The following is an 18877-nucleotide window of genomic DNA, read 5'->3' on the forward strand; positions in this document are numbered from 1 at the left end:
TTCTTGCTTGGATATTCTGTATCTGAGCATGGATTGCAATCATTCATATCTAGAAAGGAAAGGAAAAGAACTGGTGTTGATCTGATAAGAAGAAGACAGGCAAGTTAAACCATGGAATTCAATGTCATAAATTTTAGAATCAAATGAAATTCTGTGTCAAACTTAGTGTCAAACTTAGGCTCTCGACTGGTCTTCTTGGTCTACTCTAGGTGTTAAAACATAACCAACATCACTTTGAATGACAACTATCTTTCCCATGATGCAGAAAGTTTCCTCAAACCATGGAAATTAAATGGGCTTTCTTTGTGGACAGTGCACTTCAGTTGTTTCTCTGGCAAGCCAGAATGAAAGAGGGGAAACCAGTGCTGCCTCCACCCATCACTCTTTTCAATTGATTGCCCCCCCCCCTTGCAACTCAGGGACCTTCTCCCAGCACTGACCAACTGATATTTAGGAAAGTGCTGCTCTCTTGCTGGCTGCTGGGTGAGACTGGCATTTGTACCCTCTTCCCAAGTGGATCTGTGATTCTAGCAAGCTGTACTGGTACTGAGGGACCATAGAATAGGCCACTGTTGTGGTCTGTTGATTCTAATATATCATAAAATCCATGATTGGCTTTGGATGACAAATCAGATGGACTTGTGTTAAACAGTCAACCATTCCTTCTTGTGTGCTGCAAACCCATCCATTCAGTATTTTATTTTATTGATATGTTACATTTTTTTTTGCTGCCCAATGGTCACTGCTTTCTGAGTGGTTCAGAAGAAATAGTTCAAAACTGCAACGTAAAATAGAAATCTTGAAAGCAAAACCCAGGAGCAAAACCAAGATTTAACATGCAGCCTAGCACATAAAACAATAGAGACTGAAATGTTTAAATGTCCAGAAAAACAGCATCTGCACCAGATGCTGGTAAGATCACAAGCTGGGTGCCTGGAAAGTTCTATAGAGATTTCCTTCTAGATGTGCAGCAGCACATAGAATTTTTTTTTGCATTAGTCACCCTCTTTACTTGCTTCAGCAGAGACATCCAAAGAAGAAACAACTGTGGCAAGTATCTATTTATTTTTTGTTGATTTACATTATTCTAGATCATCCTAGATTTTCATAGAAAATATTATGAAGGCTTACAATAATAAAATATGAAAACAGCTTATAGTACTTAATTGAAATAATGTTAAAAAGTATGTTGGTTACCAGGCCTCAAGCTATGCAGTGATTTGAATGCTAATTCTAGAAGGCATGAGTCTAGACATATTGACGAGATGTTCACCCACACCTTCAGAGATTTCACATAGACATTGAATGGGGGAGGGGGGAAGGGGCATAAGATAGAGCTATGTGGAACTCCATTACATGACTGCCAAGGCACAGTGCAATAATCAGGGATTTGCCATCTCAGCAGCAGTTGAACCACTGAAGTGTCGTCAATTCCCAAGCCAGACAACTGATCCAGAAAGATACTGTGGTTCATAGTACAAGAACCAATGAGAGGGCATCAACTCCTTTCCCCTTCTCTAAACCCATCCCTTGCAAAACCTTCTGATCACATTTAAACCACTGACGAAAAATCACCCTAATCTACAAACTGTCACTTTGAATATCTATCCAGGGAATGTATGTTTCCTACCCTTCTCACTTGAGATCTTCCCGGCCGGGCATGGGATGCAATCATAGCAGCAATACGGCTCCCCCTCCTTCACTTTTTTGCTAGAGCCTGGATGGCAACTGTCAGTACATACAGAAAGTGGTTGTGTCTAATATGTGAATTAAAAAAGGAGGTTAAATACATGGGCATAAACCTTTCAAAATGGAAGTCCCCCCAGTAAATAGAGTTAAAAGATTGACCCAACATTTCAAGAATGTGTGAATCTTAATGTACCACTATGTTCCTCTGGTTTTCTTCATGTGGTGGTAAAGTGCCCATGGAGACCCCCATTTTGAAGGAAGAAATACAGCAAGTGAGAGAATAACAGACTGAATGGGATGCCACTTCCTGAAGTCCCATTGCTTGACATGTAAGATATGATCATAGAAGCATACACAAAGCTGCTTACAAAATCTGTTAATTTCAAGAGACAAAGGATCACTCTTCACTGGAAACCAATAATATCATGTTGCAGATGTGCTTCAGCAGCACCATTTAAACCCAGACCTTATATGCTAGAGAAGATAGAGATCCAGAATTAAGAAACTTTGGGAGCAACAATGTCATGAGAATGACTATTCATATTTTTGTAATCTAATTTGTCATTCAGAAAGTAAGTACACTAGAAAATGAGCTGAAGGACATGGCAGAAGCCCACTGGGCTGAAGGACCTAATTATCATACTGCCCCTGGAGATATGCTAGTGCAACTCACAGATATTCCAGGGCAACATTACTCCAGCATAGAACAGACATCTGTAGTGCAGCCCAAAGTGGGCAGAGACAGGGAAAAATAGACTTACTCTCAGAGGTATACTACTTGGAGTTCTCACAATGCCCCAAATGGTGATAGGACTTTACAGGAAGGGCAGAAGGGGCATGAATAAAGTCTCTTTGATTCAGATCAGTGGAGAAAGATACCTTAAAAGCCTTAAGAACTTACTGTACTATGCCCACATCAGCACAACCGAGTTCTGAATTGGACCAGACTCTTCAGATAGAAATAGCATGGTGATAACATAGTTACTGTATTTTTCGCTCTATAAGACGCACCTGACCATAAGACGCACCTAGTTTTTAGAGGAGAGGTCCATGGAAAGCTTCCTGATAATCACAGGCACATTCCCCATCACTTCCCCATGGGTTTCATTAAAAGACAGGTTGCCATTTGGAAACACTCACTGAGCTGTGATTAACAGCTCTCACCTGCACCGGATGAGGAGGGTGCAGCAGGGCACACCGAGTGTGTGCCGGCCAGGTGTGGTGCAGCCGGGCTGGCAGTGTGCTGGCAGTGGTCTTCTGGGCGGCATGGCGGTGGCGGCAGCAGTGGCAGCAGGTCTTCCCAGGCAGTGGGGGTGAGCAGTCCCTCTCACCCTGTGGCCGGCGGGTTAAAGCCTGTGGCTCCTCCTCCTCCGTGGCAGGTCTTCCCGGGTGGTGGGGGTGAGCAGTCCGTCTCTCCCTGTGGCCGGCGGGTTAAAGGCTATGGCTCCTCCTCCTCCACTGCACCACTCCCCCTGAGCAGCACAGCTCTCACCTGCGCTGGAGGAGGGGCAGAGCAGCGCACACTGAGTGCGTGCCGGCCAGGTGGTGCCACGTGGTGCAGGTGGGCCAGCAGCGTCCCGAGTGTCGGGCACACACACATTCACTCTGTAAGATGCACAGACACTTCCCCTTTTGAGGGGGAAAAAAGTGCATCTTATGAAGCAAAAAATACGGTAAGTTCATTATATCAGTGATAAGGAGGCTGTGAGTCAAATGGAAGGTAAGCCGTAAGGATGCATAGTTGATGCTCCCTGCTGCTCCTGAATTACAAGGTTGAGAAGAACACATACAGTGTAATTCTGGTGATGGCAGTCATGGAATATGGGTTTTCAGTTCAAAAAGGGCACTTGACCTAAAGCTACCTGCTGCTTAAACACTCATAAAAGGAGGACTTGTGGACACTTTCCTTCTTGAGCATCATTCTTGCACAGGTTCTGAGGCTAGCAGACACAAAGGCTGCAGCCAATTCAAAAATGGAATGCAGTGGCAGAGTATCATGAGAAGATAAACAAGGGAAATAGGCAAGGTCTAACAGGAAGATATTATTTTTCTAGAGGGGCTTTTTGCATATTTCTTTTAAAGGGGGCTTTAAAAAGAGCTAGCCATCTTTGCTTTTTGATGTGCTTTCCAGGAAAGACTGAAGTGTTTCAAAAAGTTTATTACCATATCATTCAGAAAGTTATATGTTAGAACCCATCGGGTCCTCCTGTGGGACAATTTGACTTGTGGAGATCTGAAGTTTAGGGCTGGTGTCATAAACATGCTCTGGTTATTCTGTATCTTGCTAAATATTCCCAACAAATGTAAGAACAGGTACATGGACTTTACACATACATTTAGAGTAATATCTGGCTGTTCTTGCATGGTTGCAACTTAGCGGAGTATTAAAAATCTGATGGTGATATTCCATTTGTTAAAAACTGACACAAATAAAATGTACCTAAATTTCTTCCTGCTGGTTTCAGCTAACAGTACTGGTGGTCAAGAAAGCCCACCACATGGGAGTTCTCTCTTTTATGTTTTCACTTCATCCAATATGCTTCTTTCCTTACAAATCAGTTTTGCATAATGATTTGCTGGAATCAACTGAAATGAACTCCTGCAAGACTGAAAATCAGAGCTCATTCCAAGGAGTTGACAAGTATCTCCTACCTGATTAAACCAGTGGTGCCATGTGATGGCCTCCTCATCAATGGCAAGTGTTGGACCTCTAGAAGCCTGGAGATCGATCCTTCCAACTTTCACACGGAGAAATGATTCATTGGAAAAAACCTCCCAACTGATAATGTCAAATCCAGCTACAACTTCCCCTTTCTCATTGAAGGAAACCTTGTCCTGAGCACTATTATTAAAGGAGACACCTTGGAGAAACCGATGTAGCTGATTGAAAATGGAAACAAGACTGTTTATAAGATTGCAGTTTAGCCTACAAGGCAAAGTTCTAACATCAGATGGAGATTAATTAATGATTAATAATTAATGATTTCTAGTGATGGGAGGTCCAAATGAAGAAATGCTACTTATGTATTTAATAGGATTTATATTTATGCTTTTCTTTTCTGCCCATGGTGAAGAACTAAAGACGGCTTAAGAGAATTTCTTCATCTCCAACTTTACTCCTCACAATAACCTCTAAGGGACATTAAGCTTAAAGTAGGTGACTGACTTCAATTCACACAATCAGATTAGTAGCTAAGTGGGAGCAATGTCTTGACTCTCCCCCGTCCAACACTCAGAAGAGGAAAGCAGGGGAAGGTGACTGAAATGTGCAGTATAATTGGAAGGAGAGTTCAAGGGCACATGCCACAGAAAAAGATATGAAAATTTCACACCTGACTACTTGGAGAAGATTACCTGCCACTGTTCTTCATTCCTCAACTTCTGTCCATTAGTCTTCACCATTGCCCTGTGATTTCCTTCACATGAGGACATGGCATGCATAGCATGGGCCACAGCATAGACTGCATTGTAGATGCTGTAGCTGTGGCCAGTCATGCTCATTTCGAAGAAAGGTCCAGGAAGGCTCTCCAGCCTTTCCTTCCCAGTGCAGATTTTCTCTTCCACCTCATTCATAACTGAAGCTGGGAAACGACAGCCAAAAGCTTGTTGCCAAAAGATCCTGAGAAAATCATCTCCTTTTGTGGTGATTGGACTTCTGCTCTCCTCAAATGATTGGAATCCTGGTAGGTCACTGGACTGAAGCCTCAAGGTCAGAGCACCATGGAAGATTTCTGCTGCCCAGTGCCTTTGATAGTCAAATGCACTGATTTCCATCTGGGCTGAGGCTATCCATACTTTGCCTTTCAGTTTGCTTGTCACGCTTTTCAGCTCTGCTATAAATGTCAGCCATCTAAAAACTGCAATGGAATATGATTCTCCATGGGCCACCACTACATTGGCTTTGCTGTCCACTAGTGTATTATATATTTTTGCTCCCTTTCCTAACATAGCATTGATTTTATTGTTGTAGGTGTAGCGAGGAATTTTTTCTAAGAAGGCAAAACAGACTCCTCTTTTGGAAAACATTGGAAAGACAATGTGCAAGAATCTTTCTCCATTGTCATTGTCTGTAAAAACAAGCCCGATCCATGTCCAGCTGAAATGCAGGAGCAAAGACAGAATCCCCTCATATTGCAGAGTTTCATCAGGAACCATCTGATAGAAGGGAAGTCCTGGTGTCTTATCTTTCATGACTGGAGCCGCACCATAGATGAGCTAAGGGGAGGTTGAAGAAATGTTTGCATGATGGCATTAATGATTGGAAAAATTCTGTATGATCAACATTCTGGTTGCCAGCAATTCTGTGAGAAGCACTGCATGACTTGTGAAGCTGATGCTTTCCAAACTAATTCTCCAGTTCCCACAATCGGAAGTGCTCAATTATTCAGGTTCCCATTCCTCATAGCTTGATGTGAGTTGGAGTTCTACACATTCCCATGGAAGGATTTTCAGTCGCTTGTACTTCTCAATGATCCTCCTTTCAGAAGTCTTGTTATATTAAGGAATGTGCATGTCACACGGGTGTTCCATCTTGCTGTGACATCAGACTTAGGACCAATAAGAACCATTTGATCACCCGTCTGCTCTAACTGTGTCTGATAGGATCATTCTCTGGTTCCCAAATCCATTTTATGCAAAGTCAGAGAGTAGTAAAATATGTTGGTTACACGATATAATTAATGGTTTCAGATATTTTTCTGCTTATGTTGTTAAATGCTCAATATGTACTTGCCATACAGTGGTGTAATTTAGACTTTGCAATCTCAAAGTAGTTCGACAGATGTGCATCTCTTACTCTACATGCATGGAGGAATGTGCACAAATGTAAAATAGATTCCAATTTTTCAGGCATTGGTATCAAGGATGGAACCATAGAGCCATTTGGCTTAAGTGGACAATCGCCCCTCTCACCCAGCAGCTAGCAGGAGAGTACCAGTGCCCTAAAAATTGGCTTTCTGAGCCTTTGGTTTTCTCTGGTAAATTTTTGTGGTGTTCACTTCCAGCATGGATTCATGACTAAATAACAATGTTGTAGTTTGTTAACTTTTTTTCTTTAGGTTGTGGTTTCATTACACTGTCTAACAAACAATGGAATGTAAACCTTCAATAGTCACAAACTGGTACCATAGTAATAGATTATATGGAAAGATTATATGGAAGATTATATGGAAAGACAATGCTGAGTTTCTCAATTCTGTCCTGCTCTGCTGAATTTGGCCAGTTTGACCAGTGGAGAAAGTGGCTCCTTAATGAGAGTGATCATGCATGTCAATCTATATTGACATCTCTCATGCAGGGAAAGAAAGAGGATTCCTACCTGTGGAATCTTGTAGCTATCCAAGATATTTGCCATATTGAGAGAGACTTCGGAGTCCAGTGCTCCAATGACTGCTATTAGATTTCTGCGGATACCACATTTGTAGTTGGGGACCAATCTCTCCTGAACTGATAGAAGTCGCAGGGTGGCCTGACAGGTTGTCCTTGCATTGTGGTAGCTGTCATAGATGCGGAAGCCAAAAGTGCAGTTGGGCAGTATGTGAGGGCTGTCATTGATCTCTTGTACTGCAAACGCCAAGGCCAGGAGATGCTGGTAATTCTTGGGGATCATGCTGAAAGGAGATGCAACACCTGAGGATCAGAGTGGAAGTCACAACATTTGAAACAAAACTATACATGCATGGCTAGAAAGAAAGTACCTTAACGTTGGGCACTAGGCTGAAAAAGAGCAAGTCACAGAATGGGAGTCAATATGGACAGAGCAAAACTACATGGATATACACAGTAGGAAGGAAGCTGCTTTGAGTTTGATAGGGCTTTGGCTGAAGATAGGTAAAACTGACCTGAATGGGTCATAGAGTCATTTCTGAATCACCCTCCCTGGGTTCTAATAATTTCTCTAGACAGATGAAGAAGAAATGGAAAGAAATAGCCGTGCCATCCTTACATCAGTTCTTTCAGTGAGTCTGGTGGGGGTTCTTCAGTGAAGGTTATTGCACTGGATATGATTAAACCATGAAAAGCGATGCTACCAATGGAGATTTCTCCTGACTGATAGGCCTGCAGTGGGACAGGAAGCTCCCAGATGCTGCATTTGTGAATGTGTGTAGGGCACACTTTTTGGGAAAATATTACCAGAAGCAAGACCTGAAGCAGCACCATCCTCTGTAAATGTCCACTTTAGAAGTGATACAAAGCCTTCCCTGTTTTCATGGGCAACACAGCAGTCAATGGCGCCCTCTGAAATGGAACTCCCTCCTCCAAAGGTAGCTGGTCAGCTGACAGCTCTGTCTGCAGGTCGAGAAGTACCCAACTTTTCCTCTCATTACAGGCACCTTGCTTGTTCCTAGTCCCCTCCTCTTCACTTCCTTGTAGTAGGCTTATTTATGACAGCCTGCACTATTTTGTGTTTCATGTGGTCTGGGGCTATTTGTATTCCAGAGGGGTTTTGTGGAGTGGCAGTATTAATTGCTGCCATTTGGATAATTAAAATGTTAGTTAATTCTATTTCAAAGTCACAATTTTTCTGATTAATTGCTAGGAGAAAGAATATGCTTGATGCATCTAAGCATCGGCCACTTAATGCTTGCAATGGCTCAGAGCCATGAAAGAGAAGAACTCTTTTCCCTTGGGGGCATTTTGTGTGATTTCAAGCTCCTATGGAAATTTATCTTTTTAGTCATGTGCAATCAATCATATCAGTCAGTTTAAGAAAAAGGGTTAAGCATTTGGAGGTTAAAGGTTTAGTTGCAGTATTGGTAACTAGCTAGGTAGCTCATTATATCAAGTCATAGGCCATTACATATTTAAAAAGCCAGAAGTTACAATTCAATAACCTTGTGAGGTAAATCGTTTAATTCCAATGTGGAGGTCATGAACCTTGACTTAAAAAGGATGAGATTTTATGCAGCCTTTCTGCAGAAGCAGTTAATCTGCACTGATACCTTCCCATTGAGGATCCTTCAATTATTCCTTATTTTTATTTTTTGATTTATATGCTGCCTTTTTCCTCAAAGGACTCAGGGCAGCTTACATCATATTCCTTGGAACCATCTTGTTTTGACCATGCAGGATGTAGGGTAGATAAGTTAGCCTTTGATCTTCTTTAAACCACATTATCCTGAAGGATCCCTATGTGGGCTCTTGTATTTTAATCACTCTAACTATCCTCTTCCCCTGTTTTTCTCTTTATACTTTGTGTAATAGGTTGTAATCCTTCTTCAGTGAAGTGCAGTTTCCCTCAGTTCAACTCACTGCTCAGTTCCTCAGACCAAATATCTGGCTCCCTCACTGGGGTCCAGGATGGAGAAAATACAATAGAGCCCATGACAATGCCTCTTTTCCGAATTCTCCCTGAAGGTTCCATGAGGCTTGAGGCCAAACTTTTTGAATTTCGGTGAATCAATATCTACTCAGCTGGCTCACCCCTGGACATGCATCCAGACTGTTCAGGGCTTTGGGTAAGCACCCTAAACTGAACATTATTAGGTACTTATTTTCAATACTTGCTTTCTTCCTGAAATGATTAATTCCCATTAAGCTCAGAACATTTCTGGGTAAGTAAATTGTATGCTTTACTTTCTTTGTGCTCCACACTCATGCTGGTTAAATGGGCCTACAGAAATCTATTAATACAAACTGGTTTCATTTCTTGCAATCTACATTAGGTGTCAGTGTTGAGGCATTAAGAATAAATGAAGACCCATGCCAGATCAGACCAAAGGTCCATCTAGTCCAGCATTGCATATATATGGTGGAAAACCATCTGCATGCAGGATCCCTCAGGAAGGATGAGTGCAAGGCTTCCTCTTGCCCAAGCTCTTCAGAAACTGCTGTATGCAGGCATGCCAGCTCTGGTAAAGAAGGCAGCACATAGCCAGCACAGCCATAGGAGGAAAGCAGGAAATATGAACAACACATAAACTCTGGATGGTTGTGGCTGCAGTGCAGAAGGACAAACCTAAAATATGCAGCTCTACTCTCACAGCCTTCATGTGAATTCTCCAGAGCTTATTTGGGCATGTTCTTAGCTTGGGATATGAAATCTTCTGTAGGGGTGGGATTCCATTAAATTTCTGTGGACTTGGGTCTCTGGACACTGTCCTGCTTGCTGTGAGCCTGAGTGCATTTTCCTCATGAGAATCTCCATTGTTTGTGGAGCACTCTCCAGAAATGGAGACCTCCACAGAATCCTTCTTCCATACCACATGCGGTAGTGGTTTGTGCTGCGCCATCCAAAAAAGAATTTTGGCCAAGGGAAGCTCAGCAGTTATGGAATCCTGCACAACCCTAACTGTATTCCTCTCTTGCAGAACATGCTGCAGCTGCTGCTTGTGTTGCCATTTCTCAACTTTCATTCCATGATCATTTGTGAACTTTCTCTTGGATTGGCTCACTTTGCAAAACTGGGATGAATATGAAAGGAAGACTGCAGATGAGTGATGGATGGCTGAGGTTCATTCCACCACTATCTGTAGCTTTATATTTTCTTCATGTTGATGAAGCATGTTGGTTCCCTCAGTAGTTTCCATCCAAACATAAGAAGTGCAAGGAATCTTCCTGGCATGGGAAATTCTCTCCATTCCGTGGTTTTGGAATCCCAGATTCTAGTTCACTTAGCAGCGCAGTCCATCTCCCTGGAGAGCATGCCCAAGGTTCATGAGTACTTGGCAGCAAATGAATCCCATGCACTGTGAATGCAGCATCACTCCTTTGTGCGAACTGCTGCTCATGCATGACAAGTTGAAATGATTTTTTTCTAGATAAAACTTTGATTCACCACTCTAAAGAAGGCACAATCATCTAGGCTAGAAATGAAAGGAAGGACAGGGATAATTTCTTCAATATTTTCTTGTGATCAGTTGTTCTCTGTTGTTCAGCTCAGGTCTCAACACAATAATGTAGCATTTGGGGAAAAAGATGCAACACAGCAATCCTGTGCTGGAATCTAAGATGCAGAAGATCTCCACAGCGACGATGGATTTTCACTTGGTGCTGAAGTAAGAAGGAACAAAAGAGAGCCAAACTCTACAAAAGACCAGCATGCTGAAAGTGATGAACTTGGCTTCATTGAAACTTCCAGGCAGCTTCCTGGACAGGAAGGCCACAGTGAAACTGAGGATTGCCAGGAAGCCCATGTAGCCCAAGGCACAGTAGAACATGATCACTGAGCCCTCATTACATTCCAGTATGATTCCTTCAGCCATGGAGAGAAGGTCGACATCTGGAAACGGGGGCGAAGTTCCCAGCCACACAGTACAGATTCCTGCTTGGATGAGAGAGCAGCAAAGAACAATGAGACTGGCCTTCTCATTTCCCAACCACTTCCTCATCCTGGATCCTGGCTGAGTAGCCTTGAAAGCCAGAACGACCAAGAGGGATTTTGCCAGTACAGAAGAAACAGCCACTGAGAAGATGATGGCAAAGGCAGTTTGTCAGAGGAGGCAGGTGAGCTTCTGATGCTCCCCAATGAAGAGCAATGCAGAAAGGAAGCAAAGCAGGAGGGAGCTGAGCAAAGTATAGGTGAGCTTCTGGTTGTTGGCTTTGACTATGGGAGTCCTGTGGTTCTTCACAAACACAGCCAGCACCAGCGCTGTGATGAAAGAAAAGTCAAGAGCAAGGAAAGCTAATGTGAGCCCCAAAGCTTCTTCATAGGACAAGAAAGTTGTGGTCTTTGGAAGGCAGAAATCCCGATTCTTGCTTGGATACTCTTTATCCGAGCATGAATTGCAATCATTCATATCTGGAAAGGAAAGGAAAGAGAAAGAGATGGTGTTGATATGACAAAAAGAAGACAGGCAAGCCAAAACAGGTGCCTGTTTCTTTAAAGGAGGCGGTAATCAGGCCTGTCCTAAAGAAGGTGTCCCTGGATCCAGAGATGGTCGCCAATTTCAGACTAGTGGCCAACATTCTATTTTTGGGCAAGGTGTTGTAGCGGGTGGTGGCGGGACAACTCCAAGCACTCTTGGATGAAACTGATTATCTGGACCAGTTTCAGTCTGGTTTCAGACCTGGTTACAGTACTGAATCTGCCTTGGTCATCCCTGTATGATGACTTTTTCAAGCAGAGGGATAGGGTGAGTGCGTCCCTGTTGGTTCTCCTGGACCTTTCAGCAGCTTTCAATACCATCGACCATGGTATCTGTCTGGATAGGCTGGAGGGATTGTGAGTAGGAGGCACTGCTTGGCAGTGGTTCTGCTCCTACCTTGCCGGCCAATTCCAGAAGGTGGTGCTCGGGGACTTTGGCTCTGCACCATGGAATACTGCAGAGCTATATTTTGTCCCCCTTGCTATTCAACATCTAAATGAAACCAATGGGAGAGGTCATCAGGAGGGTTGGACTGCGGAGTCATCAGTGTGCTGCTGACACCCAGCTCTACCTCTCTTTTTCAGCTAACCCAGGTGAGGCAGTGGCTGTCCTGAACTGGTGCCTGGCTGAGGTAATGGGCTAGATGAGAGCCAATAAACTGAAGTTCAATCCAGGTAAGACAGATTTCCTGTTGGTAGGTGATTCGAATTTTTGGGTAAGTGACTTGGGCTTGCCCTGCACTCCCTCTAAAGGAGAGGGTCTGCAGCTTAGGAGTGCTCCTCAACCTGGAGCTGTCCCTGGAAGCAAGTAGCACTTTCCTTTCTCTTTGGCTGATCCATCAGCTGCGTTCTTACCTGAAGGAGAACTGCCTAGCAACAGTGACAAATGCACTGGTTATTTCCCACTTGGATTACTGTAATGTGGTCAACATGGGGCTGCCCTTGAAGACAGTCTGGATATTTCAGATGGTGCAAAATAGAGCTGCCAGGATGCTGCTGGGGACTGGTTGTTATTCTCACATAACTTCTGTCTGGTATCAGCTCCATTGACTTGCCATCAAAGTCTGGGCTCAATTCAAGGTGCTGGTTATTCCCAATAAAGCCCTAAATGGCTTGTGACCAGGATACTTAAAGGAACACCTTTTTCCCTATATGGCCTCCTGCCCCCTAAGATCAGCAGCAGAGGCCATCCTCGGGGAACCCTCTCTGAAAGAGGTTAGGAGACAGTGTACTCAGAGGAGAGCTTTCTCTGGGGTGGCACCCCGACTATTGAATGCACTCCCTAGAGAGGTTCGCCTGGCGCCATCATTATATGCTTTTCGACAGCAGGTCAAGACTTTTTAATTTGACCATATTTTAACATACAGTAATTTTAATTGTGTTAGATTTGTTTAATTTATTTTAAATAGATTAATTTTATGCTCAGTGTGGAACAGTTAACATATTTTATTGAGGATTGAAAAAATGTTGTAAGCTGTCCAGAGATGACAGTGATGGACGGCCTACAAATTTTCTAAATACAATAAATAAAAATAAAAACACAGAATACAATGTCATTAATTTTAGCATGAAATGAAATTCTGATTGTCTGAAACAGGATGGAGCAGTAGCAGGCTGAGGCTCAGGACAGAAGTCTTTTTGGTCTACTCTTTAGAGCAGTAGTGTTCTCCTGCTGTCTGCTGGGTGAGAGTGGCAATAGTTCCCTCTTGCCAAGTGGATCTATAGTTCCATCCTTGGTACCGGGATGTGTTCTGTTTCCAGATTTGGACAAAAACTACATGATTGGCTTTGGGTGACAAATCAACTGGACCTGTGCAAAAAAGCAACAATTGCTTGTTGTGTGCTGTAAACCCACCCAGTCAGTATTTTATTTTATTGATCAGTTACATTTCTATGCTGCTCAATGGTCACTGCTTTCTGAGTGGTTCAGAGGAACTAGTTTAAAACTACATTGTAAAATAGAAATCTCAGAAGTGAAACCAAAGGGCAACACAAAGATTTAACATGCAGACTAGGATTGAAACAACTCTCGGCCAAGTAAAACAGTATCTGGACCAGATGCTGGGAAGAGCAGAGCCTGGGTGTGAGGCAAGTTCTTCAGCAACTTCCTTCCATAAACGCAACAGCAGAGATAACTTTTTTCACACTAGTTACCCTCTTTACTTCCTTTAGCAGAGTCTTCCAAAGAAGAAAAAACTATGGCAAATATATATTTCTTTTTATGTTGATTTACATCATTTCTGTACCATCCTAGTACTTGAGTAAAACAGGATTAAAGAGTATATTGGTTACCAGGCCTCAAGCTATGCATTTGAATTCCAGAAGATATCAGTCCAAACATAGTGATGACATGTTGATCCACACCTCCAGTGATTTCATGTAGACATTGAACAGGACCGGGGATAAGATAGAGGCATGTGGATGTCCATTGCATGACTGCCAAGGCAGAGTACATTAATCAGAGATCAGCCATCTGAGTAGCAGTTGAACCACTGCAATTTAGTGTCTTCAATTGCCAGCCCAGACAACTGACCCAGAAGGATACTGTGGTTCATAGTATTTAGAACCAATGGGAGGTGCAAGGAAATCGACACATTCCCCTTCTCTTTCTTGAATCCTTATAATACCTTCTGATCCCATTTAAACCACTGAAGAACAATCACCCCATCTACAAACAGCCACTTTGAATATCTATCCAGGAAATGCATGTTTCCTACCTTCCTGGCTTGAGATTTTCCTGGCTGGACATGGGATGCAATCGTAGCAGCAATATGGCTCACCCTCCTTCACTTTCTTGCTAGAGCCTGGATGGCAACTCTTGGTGCATACATAAAGTGGTCGCATCTAATACATGAATTTAAAAAGGAGGTTAAATACAGGTGCAGAAAACTTCTTTAAAATGGAAGTTCCTCCAGTCAACGAATGAGTTTAAAAAACTGACCTGGCATTTCAGGAATGTGCTGAAATATACTACCATGTGCTGCTCATTTTATGTGGTGGTAAAGTGCCCATGGAGACCTCCATTTTGAAGGAAGAAATACAGCATTCAGTAGAATAATTGACTCAGTGAGATGCCAATCAATGACATATCAGATACAATCTTAGAAGAGTACTTTGAACTGCTTACAAATCTATTTATTTCAAGAGGCAAAAGATCACTCCAATTGAAACCAGTATTATCATCAATGCAGATGTACTTCAGCAGCACCATTTGAACCAGAACTCATATACTAGAGAAGGGAGAGATCTGGAATTATGTGAGAAACTTTGGGAGCAACAGTGTCATGATAATGACTATCTATATATTTCCTTGATCTTATTTGTGATTCAGGGAATGGGCTGAGGGACGCGGCTGAAGTCCACTGTGCTGATGGACCAAGTTATCTTGCTGTCACTGGATATGGTAGTGCAACTCACAGATATACCAGAGGAACACTACTCCAGCAAAGAAGAAACACACGTAGTGCAGTCCAAAGGGGACAGAGACAGGGGCTAGACAGGGAAGAATAGACTTTCTCCCAAAGTTATACTCCCCGGTATGCTAAAGATGTTCCAACTGGTGATGGAACTTTACATGAAGGGCAGAAACTGTATATGTCAAATACCTTGGATTAAGATCAATGAACAATGACATCCTGACTTAAAAACCTTTCTGTAATGTGCTCATCTTCATAGCAAATTAGCAAATAGGACCAAACTCTTCAAACAGAAATAGCATGGATAGAACTTAGTAACATCCATCAAATAATAATAGCTGGAACAGATGCAGTAAGAGAAATGGAAAGCAACCAGCAAGGGTGCACAGTGGATGCTCCCTGCTCTCCTGAAGACCACATAAAGTGTAATTCTGGTGAGGACAGACTTGGAATATGGGTGTTCAGCTCAAAATGGGCACCTTGCTTAGAACTGCCTGCTTCTTAAACACTCATAAAAGGAGGACCTTGTGGACAATTCCCTTCTTGAGTATCCTTGGGCACCCCCTTGAGGCTTGCAAGACCAATGCTGCACTGAATTCCAACTTGGAGTATCATAAGAAGATAAAAAAGGGAAGTGGACAAGGGGACTGACAGGAAGACTAGATGTGATCTTCCTCCCACTTCCTCCCATCCTGCAATTTTTTTCTAGATGGGAATTTTACTTGTCCAGTTGGACTGCTTTAGCTGGAGTGGGAAAGAAATTGGAGGTGGATCAAGATATCTGGGCCTCTCCAACAAACTTCCCTTTCCCCCAAATGTCCCCTCCTGTCTGCTTTGATTCAAATCTCCTCATTCCAAAGAGCTGCCCAGTGGCTCCTACCTGATTAAACCAGTGGTGCCACGTGATGACCTCCTCATCAATGGTGAGTGTTTGGCCTGCAGAAGCCTGGAGATCAATCACACCGACTTTCACAGTGGCAAAGGATTCATTAGCAAAAAACTTCCAATTGATAACATCAAATCCAGTCACCATCTCTCCTTTTTCATTGAAGGAAACTTTGTTCTGAGCACTGTTATTAAAGGAGACACCTCTGAGAAACTGATGGAGCTAGAGTGAAAATGGAAACAAGAGGTTTTAAAGGATTGCAGTTTAGCATACAAGGTGAAGTTCTAGCATCAGGTGGTGAATTATTAATGATAGCTTAAAAGAAGTATCAAGCCATAGGCCCATAAAAGTTTAGAAAGCTATATGATACAATTCAACAAAGGAGAGGTTCAAATGGGCTTTGACATTTAAATAAACCTGAAAGAGTTAAAAAGGGATAAAAACTAATACTGGACCAGTCAAGTGAAAGAAAGTAACTACTTCAAAACCACCCTAGATCTTATTTTCTTAACTGAAAAGGCAAAGAGAGAAACTGTATGACGTGTGTGCATCAAAGTCTGAAAAATTAAATACTATTTTCTCAAAATCAGACTATGCATGTATAGCACGTAAGAAACCCCTCAAAAATTGTTCTCCTGGCTCTGTATATAGACAGCAATAGATAATGCAATGAGGAAGGTTCTCCACTTTGAGGGATCCTCAGATACAGTTGTGGTGCTCCATTGGATTTCAGAATATCCTGCAAACAGGAGAGCTGCATGCATGGTTGCAAAGCACAGGGCTGTAGAAACTGTCCTAATGTTGTGTTCAGAGATGTCCACTAAATAATTATATTTAAAACAATCATGCTTTATTAATTTATATGAAAGCGTGACTTTGGTCTCTAAAGAGGCCTGTTTAGTAGCTCCAATCCCTTAGCTGACAGTTGTCAGCTGCAGCACCTAGAAGATAACCAGGACTTTAGCATTTATGGATGATGGAATTTTAAAAACCAGAATGTTTGGAATTTTTGATAATAACTGATTAAAGTATTTGTGACCTAAAGAACTGGGACAAGAGGATCTGTTCCTATTCTAATGTTTTAGAATGCCTAAGTGTACACAAACCCTAAAAGAAGGGGGCCTTCTTTCAGCTTTCAATAGGGCAGCTGAGTTGTCCCTTTGGAGAGCAAGGATAAACCCTAGAACGTGATTTTGGATTATCTCCAGGCTAGATAGAATATCCACATTCCATCCCCAGTCTCCAGCTCCATAAAGGAGGTGAGGAATGACCTTGCTTTCCAGCAGCTTCATTGCTGGGTCTATCAGCCATCCACCTGTGGTGTGGGAAATATGCAAGACTGACCCTAGGATCCGTAGCACTGTAGCTTTCAGCATTACCAAATGGAGGTTTCAGTTGAAGGTATCCTTGGAAGTAACTCGCAGGTATTTAAAGGAGCTACATTGTTTGATTGGGATACCAAGGATGCTCCATGAAAAGAATCTAGGCTTTTTCCTTAAAAAAATCATTACTTCAGTCTTTGTATAATTTATACTAATTTTTCTACCTTGCGATATTGCCCTAGTTCCCGTGAAAACCTTCTGAAGCCTATTTTAGTTTGAGAAATCAGGGCAGTGTCTTCAGCACATAACAAAATTGAAATTTTCGATTGATCCAATGCTGCATTTGTAAATTAAAGTCCTGATAAACACTCTACGATATTGCTTACAATAGCAATGGGACAACATGCACCCCTGCTTCACATCCTTCCTGATGGAAATTTTGTTGGTTAGGAGGATAGAGATCCCCACCCTAATTTGTGTAACAGTGTCTCTGTGGAGCTCTCCTAGCAGAAACAGAAGTCATGTTGATATTCAGTACACGCCCATATAAACACATAAACCATAAAATGGTCTTGAATGTGTCTGTTGAATCAAGGAACACAATTTATAGTGACTTTGCATTCCCTTTGTTCCAGAATAAGCCAAATGATAGATTGTTTGACAGTGGTCAATAGTCCTGAGACCAAGTTCCAATATAGAGGTCAGGAACATTCAGGAAGCAGGAGATTTTCTACAACCTCTCCATGTGAAGCACTTATTGTGCATTCATGTTTTCCCATTTGTGGTTGTCCAATTATTCTTTGGAAACATTCTGAAATCTGTGTGATTTCTTGTATTTACATCATCTCCTCTTTTCCTCCTCTCCTCTTTTTGTTTTTTTACTTTATACAATACATTTTAATTCTTTTTCGATGGAATGCCATCTCTTCCAAGTCAGCTCTCTGCTCATTGTCTCAGTCCAATGTTCTGACTACCTCATTGGGGTTCATGTTGGAGAAAATACAATAGAGCCCATGCCCATCAACCTTATTCCAGTTCTCTCCAAAAGTTCTGTGAGGTTTGAAATTAAACTTCTTTGGGTTGCAGTGGATGCTTAAGAGGTGATTCCAAACTACTGGGCTGGTTTGCATTAGTTGCCTTGTCGGGCGATTGGGTGAACTTGCCCTAAGCATCTTCATCTAAACATCATGAAGTATTTATTTGCAGTGTTCACATTTCTTTCTCCTGAAACCAATGATTAATTCCCAGCAAGCTCATAATTTTTCCAAAAATGTAAGATGTATGACTTCACGTTCTTGGTGAGCTTGCCCAAGGTTTGTGCAGCACTCAACTGGAATGGAGATCTCCACAATTGTAAGCAATGTCCTTCTTCCATGCAATATGCAGTAGCACTTTGCACCTGGCATGGAAGATTGGTCATGGGAAGCACAGCAGGAATGCAGCACTGCACAGCCACTAGCTGTGTCCCTCGTCTGTGCTACGTGCACCAGCTGCTTGTGTTGCCAGTTGCTCTACTTTATTCTGTGAGCATTTGTGGACTTCCTCTTGGCTTGGGTTGCTCTGTAGTACTGGGCTGATCAAGAGGGGAAATCTGCAAATGCAAGATGATTGCCTGCGGTTGATCCAAACAGTATTAGCCTTTCCTTCTCTTCATTAGGATGAATCATGTTGGTTCCCTCTGAAGTCCCCAACCATTTATGAGATGTGCAAAGAATTGGGTAGGTGCAGGAAATCCCCTGGATTCCTTGGTTTTGGTTTT

The 18877-nt window shown here is 42.5% G+C and overlaps 1 protein-coding gene and 1 pseudogene across 1 annotated transcript in view; both read right to left on the reverse strand.

The window, feature by feature from the left end:
• Positions 1-7297, reverse strand: part of LOC123016554 (vomeronasal type-2 receptor 26-like) — an 8104-nt gene extending 807 nt beyond the window's left edge. Inside the window, exons 1-3 of the mRNA XM_044417067.1 lie at positions 7007-7297; positions 4342-4569; positions 1640-1757 (exon numbers count right to left, since the gene is read on the reverse strand). Coding sequence (XP_044273002.1) covers positions 1640-1757; positions 4342-4569; positions 7007-7297 — 637 coding nt within the window. The remainder of the gene's footprint in view (positions 1-1639; positions 1758-4341; positions 4570-7006) is intronic.
• A 3229-nt stretch (positions 7298-10526) lies between these two features.
• On the reverse strand, positions 10527-11117 carry LOC123016555 (annotated as a pseudogene).
• Between the last annotated feature and the right edge of the window lie 7760 nt (positions 11118-18877).

This window comes from Varanus komodoensis, unplaced genomic scaffold (genome assembly GCF_004798865.1).
Source record: "Varanus komodoensis strain SLA01 unplaced genomic scaffold, ASM479886v1 scaffold86, whole genome shotgun sequence".
Classification (NCBI taxonomy): Eukaryota; Metazoa; Chordata; class Lepidosauria; order Squamata; family Varanidae; genus Varanus; species Varanus komodoensis.